Source organism: Delphinus delphis, chromosome 20 (assembly GCF_949987515.2).
Source record: "Delphinus delphis chromosome 20, mDelDel1.2, whole genome shotgun sequence".
Taxonomy (NCBI): Eukaryota; Metazoa; Chordata; class Mammalia; order Artiodactyla; family Delphinidae; genus Delphinus; species Delphinus delphis.
This window is the reverse complement of record NC_082702.1, coordinates 58,710,498-58,725,152: the sequence shown is the minus strand read 5'-3', so window position 1 is coordinate 58,725,152 and position 14,655 is coordinate 58,710,498. Positions and strand designations below refer to the sequence as shown.

The 14,655-nt window shown below is 56.7% G+C and overlaps 1 protein-coding gene across 3 annotated transcripts in view; it reads right to left on the bottom strand.

Moving 5' to 3' along the window:
* Window positions 1–14,655, bottom strand: part of ACSF3 (acyl-CoA synthetase family member 3) — a 63,945-nt gene that overhangs the window by 31,635 nt on the left and 17,655 nt on the right. For all 3 annotated transcript variants that reach the window (XM_059998819.1, XM_059998818.1, XM_059998820.1), the window contains exons 4-6: window positions 10,657–10,811; window positions 8,943–9,088; window positions 1,398–1,510 (exon numbers count right to left, since the gene is read on the bottom strand). In XM_059998819.1, the coding sequence (XP_059854802.1) occupies window positions 1,398–1,510; window positions 8,943–9,088; window positions 10,657–10,811 (414 nt within the window). The remainder of the gene's footprint in view (window positions 1–1,397; window positions 1,511–8,942; window positions 9,089–10,656; window positions 10,812–14,655) is intronic.

Genomic DNA, 14,655 nt, shown 5'->3' with positions numbered 1-14,655 from the left:
GCCCACATGCCCCCGACGCTGCTCTGCTGGGGACCTCCTCCCAAGCGGGGTCCCCGGAACGACACCCAGAACCGACGGACCGAGCATCCAGCAAGGGGAGGCAGCCTCGTTACCGCAGGAGGGCTGGGCGCTGGGACAGGTGACTCGGGTGTGAGCACGAGTCCCCGAGGGGCAGAGAGGACCGCAGGGCGCAGGCCAAGAGCCAGAAAAGGACCCTAAGCCATGGGCATGGCTGACGGCCCTGGACCAGCTGGGCTGACGCAAGAGCCCAGGCAGCAGGCAGCCAGGGAGCGAGAGCCACGGCTGGGGACCTTGAGGCCACCCTGAAAGCTGCCCACACAGCGTGGGCGGGAGCAAGGCTGGTCTGGAGGGCCATCACGTGTGGGAGGAGAGGCCGAGGGGGCACGAGCCCAGCAAGGGGGTCCAGGTGAGAGGTTCTTGCGTAGACGGACACATACTTCTTGGTGTCATTTTTCATAAAATTACAGTAAAAACCACCCAAGTTGCGCCTACGTTCTCGAGCTAAGACATTCAACAACCATCTCTTGAATGCTGCCGTTTCCCACTGCAGACCGAGGCCCACAAGGGCAGGGCCTGTCCGCCGCCCCTCCCGGCACAAGTGAGAGGCAGGATCGCTGCTACTTTCAGCTTTTAAAACTTCTCAGGGTGACAGAGGTCAAGAGTATGTACATCCCCTGTGGAGAAAACAATCTCTCAAATCAAAATTCCACCTCCAGCAAAACCCGAACCTCTGCTGTGACCCTGATCACCCGTGACCAGCAGACCTGTGGCTGTGAAGCCCTCACTCTGCTGTGACCCTGACCACTCGTGACCAGCAGACCTGTGGCTGCGAAGTCCTCACTAAAACGAGACAACAGTCCTCTCTTCCCGTTGCCCCCCGGAGCTTAGAACAGCACAGAAAGCAGGGAACAGTGACTTCCCAAGCGGGGAACCTCAATTTACAGCTTCCGTGAATCTGTCCAAATGGGCGACTGCAAGGCTGGGGGCCGCTGACACTGTCGGCGTCCACTCCGAGCGGGTGCCAGCGTCCTGCCAGCGCAGAACTTTTAACAAGATCCTGCCGACAATGATCTCTGTTTGAACTCGGGCTCTCCTAGCTGAGGCTATCAGGACCCATCTCAACGTGGCCCAGAGGACAGAGCCCAGGAGGAGCCTGGCTGAGCGCGGGGAGCCCTGCTGGGCCTCACTCTGCACTGCACCGTCCACACGGCAGGCAACGCCCCAAACACCAGCACTGCCCTGAGTCGAGGCCCGCCAGCGGCGCCGCAGTTCAGGCCCGTCCCCGAGCGGTGGGGACTCAACCTCTGCCATCGGCCTCCTGGGTGGTCGTGGCCGTGTGATGCCCACGTGCCGCCAGAGAGAACACAGGGGCTCACCTTGGTGTCCTCCTCATTTCCCTCCGCGTGGACAACGTAGGGGTAGCCGTCCTTCTGCAGGTTTTCTGACACAATGCGCACCTCGACGCCGGGCAGCGGGGTCCCCACAGAGCCTGCAAGGGGCGGGGAGGTGCGAGGGAAAGAGGCGGTCAGCAGGATTCTGAAGGACAGAGCTGCACACTGAGGTGCTCGGGTCTGCCTGACGTCACGTGCACACACGGAGGTGGGGGGATCCCACGTGGATGTCACGTGCACACACGTGGGAATCCCGCCTGGACATGAGGTGCGCACACAGGGGTCCTGCCCCTTCTCACGTGCACACAGCGGGGCGAAGCCCCAGGAGCCAGGAGCACAGCCTTAGGCGGGACACGCAGAGCGGCAGCCAGGGCTCCGAACACCCTACAGGGCCTCCAGGTCACTTCGGGAGGGCCGCCCGGCGCCCAGGGCAAGATACAAGGGCACTTCTATCTCACTGGAGCGCCTGGCTGAGCGGTCAGGGCACTGATGACCGCAGTTTGTCACTGGCGAGGGACTGCAGTGGGCCAGATGCCAGAGGGCGAGCGGGTCCTCACGGCAGGGGTGACACAGCCAGCGTCCCGGCTCGCTTGTTAGGCGCCTGTGCGTGGCTCAGCGTCTTCACCCCCGTGTGGCTATAATCAGCTTTTGAACCTGCAAAGGTTAGGGCAGGTGGTGCCCTGGCCGCAGTGGAGTCCCCGTGGCCACTGGAATGAAGAGCTGAGGCGGGGCAGAGGTTCCAGGGCCAAACGCTTCACTTCAAGGTCTCAGGCCCTTTTTTTTTTTTTTTTTGTGCGGCACGCGGGCCTCTCACTGTTGTGGCCTCTCCCGCTGCGGAGCACAGGCTCCGGACACGCAGGCCCAGTGGCCATGGCTCACGGGCCCAGCCGCTCCGCGGCATGTGCGATCTTCCCGGACCGGGGCACGAACCCGCGTCCCCTGCATCGGCAGGCGGACTCTCAACCACTGCGCCACCGGGGAAGCCCCTCAGGGCCTGTATTTTAACTGTTATCAATGAGGACTTGTCACAGGAGCAAAGTCCCGGGAAGCCCACTTGGCAAACTCCACGAGCTGCTTAGTGCTCTGGGATCCACACGCCTGGAAAGGTCTGCGACACAGGGCTCCGCTTGCTAGATGGCGCTGCCCTGTCCTCCTCAGCCCGTCTTCTGTCTGAGGTCCTGGGGGCCGCCCCCGCCGCATCTTCCTCCTCCCTCCTCCCCTCCTTCTCTTTTGCTTCCAAAGATTTAAAAACTACAGTGAAATCCATATATGATGCAGCTATTCACTATAAAGCCCAGGATTCAGGGGCATTCAGCACATTCACAACATCGTTCCATTAGCACCTCCATCTAGCTCCAGAACTTTCCATCAGCCCAGAAGGAAACCTGTCCCCGTCAGCTGTCGGATCTTCCCCCGACCCCAGCAACCACTAACCCATTCTCTGCGGACTTGCCCCCGGATGTTGTGTATGAAAGGAGCCGCCAGGCATGTATCCTCCTCTCTTCCTGCTGGGGCCAGTGGCTGCACGAGTGCCAGGATGCTCAAGACGGGAGACAGCCTGGAACAGGAGGTGTTCCACCTCAGCTGCAGACAAGACACGAGGACCAGAGACGACCTAGGCTGTGAACGTGAGCTGGGGCCAAGCCCTGCCGTCCTGCAGGCTCTGCAGGACCCGGGGCCAAGGCGGCCACAGTCCCGACACTCGGGATGTGTTTCCCAGCAGACCTCAGCGTCGTAGCTTCCCTCTGGATCTGTCTCCAGTGAAGCGTCTGGCTCAGCCCTGTCGTCTGCGTTGCTCCTCCTTGGACCTCACGTCTGATAAGGACCGGCGGGGCCACAGCTCTGACTGCTTGGTTACAGACCAGGCCCAGGCATCTTGGAGATTTTCCCAGGTCTTCACATCACTCCCAATTGCTCATATTCCATGGCCAAATGTCAGCAGGCTGACCTAGGATTTAGCCCTCGGTGTGTGTGTAAAAGCCACAGAACAGAAGGTCTAAGGGAAGAAATGGGTTGATAAAGTGCAGGAGAGAAAGGCCGTGTGTAAGAGGACATCGTTCGGGCCCACTAGGCTGATGATCCTTCTTCCTGGGCTCCCAGGCAGTAAGAGGATTTCTTGCTGTGTGAATTGATTTATCACTTTCTGAGACTGGTCAGGGTGATTCCTTTAGTATGTGGCAGAAGTAAAGCGTCCCATGGACACACCTAGAGCCGTCAGGCGGAACGTGATGATTTCATCACAAGGCACTTCATTAAACCAAGTACAGAACCTTAAGCACGAGCAGCCGCCTCGCTCAGGAGTGAAATCTGCTCCTCCTCCCGTTTCCTCTGAGCTCTCGTCCCCGCAGTGGTGTGACGCCTGCTCAGGGCCAAGCCCTCCAGACGGCGACGCCTCCTGAAGTGTGAGCCCTGGGGATCCTCGGAGTACGAAAGCCCCTCCACGTCCCTCGTTTCGTGTTTGTAAAAAGACACTTTAGTCTCCTAAACCTTCCCTGAGATCCGGAGAGCAGACGGAGGCAGTTACTAATTAGAGAAACAGAGGAACACAGACACAAAGAAAAAGCAGTACCTCCGAGCTCAAACAATAAATCGGTAATAAGACAGAGTCGTACCTCCTCCTCAAGGGACGTACACACTAATCTGACGCACATCTTGGAGTTGTTCCGCGTGAACTAAGTCCCCCACCCAGGTGGAGGATGGTGGCTACATGCTGAGACCCCCAGACTCGTTGGAACCAGAAGGCTGATGACTGATATTCCTGGGACACCACCCTGTTACCTCACCACCAACCAGTCAGAAGAATGTCACACATCCTGCAGCCCTCCCCGAAAATGTCGCCTTTAATAGCCCTTCCCTGAAAGCCATAAGGAGTCTGGGTCCTTTGAGCACCAGCCAGTTGCTCTCCTTGCCTGGATCCTGCACTTTCCTTCACCACAACCCAGTGTCAGTAAATTGGCTCAGTTCAGTAACACTTACAGAAAGGAGGAAGCAGAGGCTCCATCCAGGCGCTGGGAACACAGGGAGATGTGGGGAGATGCTGTGGAGAAGGGAACCCTATGGGATCTGCTGTGGCCTCCAGGGAGGTGAGTGGCTGCCCTCAGTCCCACAGGACTGACAGTCACAGGGGTATGTCCCCACTTACCCACAACTTCTGTACAACTTGGCTGCAAACTGGGGGTTCCCTGGGCCCCTCCTGGGATTAAACGGTTTGCTAGAGCGGCTCGCAGAACCCAAGAAAACAGGTCACTTCCTAGAATATCACTTCATTACAAAGGATACAAGGTGGGAACAGCCAGATGGAAGACACACCTCTATCAAGTATGCGGGTGGGTGGGAGTCTCTAAACTTGCACACTCTCCAGGCAAATCACACTCCAACACCAACCCGTGTTCACCAGCCTTGTTCTGGGTTTTTATGAAAGTTCTATTATGCAGGTACAATTGATTAAATCATTGGCTACTAGTACTTGATTCAACCTCCAGCCCCTCTCCCATCCTAAGGAAGTCAGGACTGTCCCCCCTATTCAATGAAACCTGAACTGCTAAGAATGTCTATAAAGAAAACACTGACAGGGCTTCCCTGGTGGTGCAGTGGTTAAGAATCCACCTGCCAATGCAGGGGACACAGGTTCCAGCCCTGGTCCGGGAAGATCCCACATGCAGCAAAGCAACTAAGCCCGTGCACCACAACTACTGAACCCACAAGCCACAACTACTGAAGCCCGCACGCCTAGAGCCGATGCTCTGCAACAAGAGTAGCCACCGCAATGAGAAGCCTGCGCACCACAGCGAAGAGCAGTCCCTACTCGCGGCAACTAGAGAAAGGCTGCGCACAGCAACTAAGACCCAACACAGCCAAAAATAAATAAAACTAAAATAAATTTATATATAAAAAAAAGAAAACGCTGACAGAATTACAGCACCAGTACCACAACGGTGGCATTAAAATCGCCACAGAAACACCTATGATTTGTTAAAGTTAGGTCTACAAACGGCAGAGACTGCTGTTAGGGCAGGGCAGCTGCTCAGACCCCAGAAGCCCCCGCCCCTACCCCAGTGGGTGGAACAGAGCAGGGCCAGCCTCCTACACCCAACTAGATGGAGCCCCGCCCACGCCACGTGCACGCTGCCCCTCCAACACCGCGAGAAGCGGCCCCGCCCACACAACGTGCACGCTGCCCCGCCCACACCGCGTGGACGCTGTCCTTCCCACGCCGCGTGACGCTGCCCCTCCCAGGCTGCGTGAGGCTGCCCCTCCCACGCAGCGGGACGCGGACCCTCCCAGACCGCGGGTTGCGGCCCCCCACAACGCGTGACGCGGCCCGGCCCATAACGCTTGACGCTGCCCCGCCCATACCACGTACACGCTGCCCCGCCCACACAACGGGCACGCTGCCCCGCCCACACCGTGTGGACGCTGTCCCTCCTACGCCTGACGCTGTCCCTCCCAGACTGCGGGACGCGGCGGCCCCACACCACGAGACGCTGCCACGCCCACACCACGCGGCCCCACCCACACAACGTGCACGCTGCCCCTCCCACACCTGACGCTGCCCCGCCCACGCCACGTACACGCGGCCCCGCCCACACCGCGTGACGCGGCCCCGCCCACACCACGTGACGCGGCCCCTCCCACACCACGTGGACGCTGTCCCTCCCACGCCTGATGCGGCGCCCCCACACCACGAGACACTGCCACGCCCACATCGCGTGACGCTGCCACGCCCACACCACGTACACGCAGCCCCGCCCACACCGCGTGACGCGGCCCCGCCCACATCACGTACACGCTACCCCGCCCACACCACGTGCGTGCTGCCCTCCCCACACCGCATGCTCGCTGCCCCTCCCAGACCGCATGACACGGCCATTCCCACACCGCATAGACGCGGCCCCTCCCACACCGCGTGATGCAGTCCCTCCCAGACCATGGGATGGGGGCCTTCCCACCCCCCGTGACGCTGCCCCTCCCACGCCTAGCGCACATTGCCCCACCCACACCGCGTGATGCGGCACCGCCCACACGACGTGCATGCTGCCCCTCCCACACCGCGTGACGCAGCCCCTTCCACATCGCGTGCACTTTGTCCCTTCCACACCGCGTGATGCTGCCCCTCCCACACCGTGTGCACGCTGCCCCGCCCACACCGCGTGACGCAGTACCTCCCAGACCGCGGGATGGGGGCCTTCCCACGCTGCGTAACGCTGCCCCTCTCACACCGCATGCACGCTGCCCCTCCCACACCTCGTGCCCACTGCCACTATCACACCGCATGACCCGGCCCCTCCCACACCGTGTGACGCTGCCCCTCCCACACCGCCTGACGCGGCCCCCACCCACACGTGCACACTGCCCCGCCCACACCGCGTGACGCGGCCCCTCCCCCACCGTGTGGACGCTGCCCCTCCCAGGCCACGTGAGGCTGCCCCTCCCACGCCGCGGGACGCGGCCCCGCCCAGGCCGCCTGACACTGCCCCTCCCACACCGTGTGACGCTGCCACGCCCACACCACGTGCACGCGGCCCCGCCCACACCGTGTGATACGGGCCCCACACCGCGTGATGCAGCCCTGCCAAGACCGCGTGGATGCGGCCCCTGCCACAGCTCGGGACGGGCCCCTCCCACACCCGCAGGGACTGAATGTCCTCCTGGTGTCCACTGGGCAACAGGCTGGCTGCAGTCAGTAGGGCAGGCTGTCCTTCCGCCTCCCTTTAGAACGGTGTCATCAGTGGCCAGGTGACTTTAATTGTCCTGTGGCTCTGTCCGGCCTCCTGTGACTGTGCCTCACTGGGTCCTGGAGCGCCTGTCTGGCAAGCCCTGTATCTGATAGCAACCTCCGATCAGCGCATGTCAGGCCCAGCAGTTAAGGTCACCACCCCGGGCCTCAGCCGAGCAAACAGTATCCTTCAGGCCACGCGCCCCTCCGGGCCGCCAGGGAACCTGTGATGGGCCAGGCTGGCAGGATGTGTCCCCGGAGCAGTCCAGAGTCCCGGCTGGAAGGAGCCCGGCCCAGGAGTCAGGGGCACAGAGGACACAGCCTGATTGCTCCGGAAGCGGCGCTCAGGGACTCACTCCCGGATTCAAGGTTGACAGCTACTTCCTTCATTGTTTCTAAACCAAAGAGCTGGCCGTATACCCACTGTGAGCCGCCTGCTTCACGGGCGAGAAAAGACCCCGGGCGCTTGGTTCCGGTGTCGAGAAGAGGCCACGCACAGCCACGGCAGAACCCTGAGCCTGAAGAGCTGCAGCCTATTAAGATTCGAGAATTTCTGCCCAGAAGCCTCGGGTTTAGGGCCCGGGCGCAGGTCCCTCTGTCCCGGGGCCTTTGCCCCCGCCCGACAGAGGGTGTCCTGGTCCGACAGTGCGAGCACCTGCTCCGTCTGTGTGACTTCTCCAAGGCCATCAGAGGGGTAAGACCAGCCCAGTATCGGGGCTGTCGTGTGGACAGTTTGCAGCTTCTTAGAAAGTCAAGCTCACGCCCCCTTCTGACCCAGCAGTTGTACTCTGAGGCGTCTGCCCACAAGACGTAAAGACGCATTCGCACAAAACCCTGCACACAGACCTTCACGACGGCCCGACTGGGAGCTGTCCGAGGCTAGACACGACCCAGCGTCCTTCGGTGGCGGACAGGTTAACGCCGAAGATGCTGCTCAGCACAGGATGTGTCTCACACTTGTCCCGCCAAGTGAGAGAAGCCAGACCCAAAGGCAGGTCCTGGAGGCTGTGCCTCTGTGTCGTTCCAGGAAACGCACAGCTACAGGGAGAGGAACCAGGGACATGCTCGCCGGCCTGGGGCAGGAGGCACTGACCGCGAAAGGGGGAAGGTCTGGAGGTGATTCAACTTCGTCTACCTGAGTATGACGGCAGACACACTGAAAACTCACAGACCTGCCCACCAGAAGGGTGCCTTTTACTGTCGTGCAAGACAAGTGGATGCACAGAGGCAAGTACAGGCACACGATGACTTAACGTTTATTTCCAGACACCTACTGTGTTTTGGATAAGCTGGAGGGTACTGACCGGGAGGGCTAGAAAAGGGCCCAATACAGAACAGACTCACGTCTCAGGCCTCAGGCTCTGCCTGCAGGTTCCCTGTCAGGGACCCGGGACGTGAAGGCTGTTTATGTGGAATGGCCTAGAGAAGGCGGGACAGGAAGATCAAAGGGCAGGAACCCATCTAGAGCAGCAGGCCCTCCAGACGCGTGCAGGTCCCCGAGCACAGGCGGGGTGTCCCTCCTCCCTTGCCCCCGACACCTGCCGTCTCTCCCGCTGCCACCGGCCTGTGTGGCTCAGGGCACCTGCATGGGAAACTCTGGGCCGCGGGCGACCTGGTCTGGACGGAAGCAGCCCCCAGCCCGGGAGGTGGGGGGGGGGGGCGCCCTGCCAAGCACACGGCGTCTGGGTCACCTGGGAAGGACACTGCCACCCTGAGAACGTGACCGTAGCCCAGCAGGGGAGCATCCTCCACAGAATGGCCTACCCGAGGACCCAGAGCAGAGGGAGGACACGGCTGGCGGGCGCCACTCGTACCTGGCAGGCGAGCTGCGGTCAGGGGGTTGGACAGGGCCATGCCGATCTCCGTCATCCCGTACCTCTCCAGCAGAGTGTGGCCGGTGATGCCCTTCCACTTCTCCAGCACAGGCAGGGGCAGGGCGGCCGAGCCCGAGACCATCAACCTGCCCGGCACAACCACAGGCTCCTGAGCTCTCGGGAGCACGTGGCTTCTTCAGCCCGGTGAGAGCCACACGCGCCCAGCACCCCAGTCACCGTCACCCTTGAACTCACGGCTAAAAGTGCAGTTCGGGCTGAAATTTAACTCTGTTCTTTGGAAAGAATCTTGGGTATATTTTAGAATGCAAATAGGTCAAGGGGTAATCACAGTAAAAGGAAAAGTGATTTGAGGGTCCCTGGTGGCACGCTCTGCAAACAGTCAACGTGCTGTCCACAAACAGCCCCGAAAAGAGCAGTGATAAGAGTAACGTGATAACAGCTTGTCTGCTTTGGGGACAAAGCACCACCGGGTCTGAGGCGGAGGAGGGGGAGACGGAAGCAGGCAGTCTCCAGTGAGGGGCGCACGGGGGCTCCTCCACGAACACTGCCTGGTGCTGACGGCTCACTGACGATGACATCGATCTGATATGAGAGCCTCGGCATGCGCCATGTCCCGAAACCACTGTGTGCAGGAAGGAAGGTGCTTCCGCTTGTAGTGGGGGCCGGAGCAACGACCACCCCTGTGCTCCCCCCCGGAGGTGCAGGCACAAGGAGCCCCCCCCCCCACCAGGAGCCCGGCTGCTGAGGTCTGAGGGCCTGTCACCCAGAGTCACCCTCATCCCCCCTCTCTGATCTCATTCTTGCCCTTGGCTCCTGAGATCCGGGTACATCGTGCTACCAGTCCCACTCTTGTCCTGGCGGTTGGGCTTTGGATCCCAGCCCCACCATGGCGCCTCGTGGGAGGCCAGTCCAGGGAGGTGCTGGCGTGGCACCCTCAGAAAAGGGCTCTAGTTCCATCAAAACGTCTTTACAGAAAAGGCGCAAAGAGTGGCTGAATGGGAGCAGAAGAACAAGATGAAATGCTCGTCTTGGGTAACTGGAAATTCTCTCCAGGAGACAAAGGGCTTTCCTGAGCTCCTCTCAAGGACTAGGAATCAGATGCACAGAGGCCATGAAGCTCGTGGCTGTCCAGCGCCAACTCGCTGCCCTGTTAAAGGCTGTGTCTGCCACAGACACATGTGTCACACCTCTTGGGCGCACGTGTCATCATGCCTGCGAAGACCTGCCAAACCGCTCACTTCCGTGTGCTCTGCAGATGAACCGCTTGACCACGAGCAGAGAGGAGCTGCAGTCGGCAGGCTCGTGGGAACACGCAGAGCAAACCCCATGCCACCGAAGGGGCCAGACAGCCACACGTCTGTCAGGGAGTGTGTCTGCATGGGGTTGGGGAGGGGGCAGGGCTGAGAGCCAGCAGGTGTGGGGTCAGAAAGGACTTCCCCATCCTCGTCCTTCAGACTCTACCGGAAGACAGGCGGACAGACAGAGACAGAGGGACAGAGAGACCCAGAGATAGAACAGAGACGGATACAGAACACAGGCAGCTGCGCTGGGAGCACGGATACGTAGCGAGAGATGTAGACACACATTTTAAAGCAAAGAAAAAATACTGCTTCCCAAAACTTAGTAGAACTGACTCACTAAAAAGACGTTATACTTGGCTTTCTGGATGGGAAGGTGGACTATTTTCATTTACCTGATTTTTTCTTCACAAACCGCACGCACGAAATCCTGGACATGAGGGTGGGTAAAATGTTTGTCGTAATAGTCCATCAACTTGCTGTATATGGTAGGCACTGCCATAAACACATTAATCCGTGGAGTTTCAGAGCTTAAGAACTTTTCCCAAACCTGAAAAGAAAAAAGGAAGCACACAGCAAAAAGATTAGAAGACACGCATGCACAGACACGTACGGACCCTCGGTTCCATGACGAGTGCTCCCAGCAGAGGACCCCCCTTTTCTTAAGCGTCAGAGAGTCTGTAAGCGGCTCCCGTCTCAAAGGGGGTCTCACTTTGACAGGGTGACACAAGCTCCCGGACCTTCCGTGGAGTCACTGTGCAGGGGACACTGGCGTCTGGCCTCAGGGGTGGCCCGTGAGGAGGAAGAGGACCGGGGGGAGGAGTGGCCCTGGGCCTGGGCACCGGCCTCGGATCTGCCGTCAGGGGAGACGTGGCGCCTCAGACTTTTCCAGCCACGCGGACGAGGGCGGACAGAGCTGCAGGAGGGGCCAGGTGGGCCTGAGCACAGCGTCTGGCAGACGTCTGGCACGCACGCACGGGGAGCCAATGGCGTCTGCAGTTTTCTCCGAAGAAGTCATGTGAAGTTTGTATCTTACTCTGTAACGAATGCTTCTCGTTTTAATATAAAGATGCTTCAAGTTTCTCAGCTTATGCCGAGAACGTGCTCGTGTGTTAGCCCTCATCTTCAGGAGAAGGGGCTCTCTCCGTTCAGCCACCGCATGAGCCCATGGTCAGGGCGGGACGGGGAGCGCGGGGTGCTGCGTGCTCAGCACACCCCACACGGACAGCCTTCCCCCTCAAGGCAGCCAAAACGCTGCAGCCAGCCCGGCCTGCCCCAGTCCCTGATCGCACACTTGCAATTACCTCCTCACCACAGCTGCTTGACAGAGCAAAGGCACTCCTCTTTGGGGGGAAAATTACATCGTTCTTTTAAAGACAACCCCGCCCCCATTATAAAGCATGTATGGGGCTTCCCTGGTGGCGCAGTGGTTGGGAGTCCGCCTGCCGATGCAGGGGGCGCGGGTTTGTGCCCCGGTCCGGGAGGATCCCACGTGCCGCGGAGCGGCTGGGCCCGTGAGCCGTGGCCGCTGGGCCTGCGCGTCTGGAACCTGTGCTCCGCAGCGGGAGAGGCCACAGCAGTGAGAGGCCCGCGAACCGCAGGAAATAAAAAAAATCATGTATGAAAAGAGAAAAATGTGACCCATAACTAAGAAAAAAGTCAATAGAAGCAGCCCCTCAATACGGATGTTGGAATCATACAAGGAATTTAAATTAATAAGTAGGTTAAGATATTCAGAAAAGGTGAATGAAATGGGGGATGATCAAGGATTTCATCAGAGAAGTGGAACTGCAAGAGAACCATTACAAGCTGGAAAGTACATTATGTGAAACTAGGAATTCACTGGATACACTGAACAGACTAGACGCAGCAAAGACAGCAGTCAATGGAAATGATCTAAACCGAAGTACAGACAGGAAAGAGGAGAAAGAGAAGAGTGTCACCACGTGTGGGACACGATGACAGGAAAGACAGACGTGCTTGGTCAGTGGAGACACATCCACGTCCACACATGGGAAGACTCAGTGTTGCTAAGGTGGCAGCTCTCCCCAAACCCCAGCAGCTGTGTTTTCCGGAAATTGACAAGCTGACCCTGCAGTTTACAGGGAAAGGCAGAGGCCTCGGAAGAGTCACAACAAATGTGAGAAGGAGGGAGGAAGGCGGAGGACGCACGCTTCCTGACCCAAAACTTACTCCAAAGCACCAGCATTCAAACGCCGTGTGAGGCTGGCGTAAGATCAGACACACAGACGAACGGAGCAGATGCCCAGAAACAAATCAATATGATGATGGCCAATTGAGTTTGACAGAGGAGCCAAGTCACTTGCATAGGATAATCTTTTCAACAAACAGCGCTGGGACAACTGAATATGCACATCCGAAAGGATGAACTTTCGACCCTTATCGCACCGTACCTAAGAATTAATCCAAAGTGGATCAGAGACCTAAACGTACCTTTGGTTAGGCAAAGATCTCTTAGATACGACAGCAAAAACATGATCTATGAAATTAAAAAACTGATAAAATAGATCTCATCAAAAGTTAAAGCATGCGTGCTTCACAAGATATCATTAAGAAAATGAAAAGACAAGCCCAAATGGGAGAAATTATCTGCAAACCATCTATGTGATAAAGGACAGGATCCAGAATATATAAACTCAATACTAAGAAGACAAATAACCCAATTTACAAATGGGCAAACATCCCAACAGATAGTTCAGCAAAGAAGATACATGGACGCAAATAAGACCATGAAAAAACACTCACCGTCCTCAGTGACTAGGGAAATGCAAATTTAAACCACAATGAGATACCACGTCATATCCACTACAATGACCATAACAATGGTTTTAAAAACCAACAAAACAAACGTTGGTGAGGATGTGGGGAAACGAGCCCTCACGCACTGCTGATGAGAACGGGGACGAACAGCCACTGTGGGAAAGTGGGGCAGTTTCTTACAATGTTAACAATCAACATCGCACACCCCAGCAATTCTAATCCTACTTATCTACACAAGGTAAAGGAAGAATGTCCACACCAGGATTTGTACGTAAATACCCAGAGCAAGAACTGGAACTGACCCAAAGGCCCAATAAATGATAAATGAGTGAACCAAACGTGGCCCGGCCACATGCTGAAGCACTAGCCAGGGGCCAAAGGGACAAACTACTAATACACATGCTACAGCGTGGACAGAACTCAGACGTTCTACAGAGTGAAAGAAGCCAGACCCAGAAGGCCACACGTTCTATGATTCCGTTTACACACAAAGCCCAGAAAAGGAAACGCTGTGGAGACGGAGGACAGACAGTGGTTCCCAGGGGCTGGGTGTGGGAATAGGGACTGAGATAATAGTTGAACAAATCCTATAAATTCATGTAAAATCCCTACATCGTTCACGATAGGTGAATTTTATGGTATGTGAATTACATCTCAATAGAGCTATTTTTAAAAAAGGACAATGCAATGAAAACATTTTCAGTGAAACAAAGCTGAGAGAATTTGTCTTCAGCAGAGCTGCACTACAGGGCTTCCCTGGTGACGCAGTGGTTAAGAATCCACCTGCCAGTGCAGGTTCAAGCCCTGGTCCAGGAAGATCCCACATGCCGCAGAGCAACTAAGCCCGTGCACCACAACTACTGAGCCCACGAGCCACAAGTACTGAGCCCGCGTGCCTAGAGCCTGTGCTCCTCAACAAGAGAAGCCACCGCAATGAGAAGCCCGCACACCACAATGAAGAGTAGTCCCCGCTCGCCACAACTAGAGAAAGCCCGCTCGCAGCAACGAGGACCCAATGCAGCCAAAAATAAATAAAATAAAATAAATATATATATTTTTAAGCTGCACTATAAGAACTATCAAAAGAATTCTTCAGGATTAAGGGAAACGACCCAAGAGGGAGACACAGATCTGAAGGAAGAAATGAAGAGCGCCAGAAAAAGAAATATATGGGTAATTTAAAAAAATTTTAAGGACCCCTGACTGTTTAAAACAACAATAGTAGCAGTGTGTCATGAAGATGAAGGAAGGGAATAATAAGAAACAGAAGGAACAGGAATATAAAGCACAGGTGCATTAGAGGAAAATCAACACAGTTGGTTCTTAGAAAAGATAATAAAGTTGACAGGCCTCTAAGACAAGAGTGATCAAGAAAAAAGAAAGAAAACATAAACTACCAATATCAGACACCTAAAGGAGACATCACTACGGATCCGAAAGATATTAAAAGGATAATGAGGAGAAATTATAAACTACCCTATGCCAATAAATTTGACAATTTTGATGAAATGCACAATTATTTTTTTTAAAGTACCAAAACTGACACAAGAAACAAAATAGAAAATATTCGAAGTCCTACATCTATTAAAGAAACTGAATCCTTAATTAAAAAC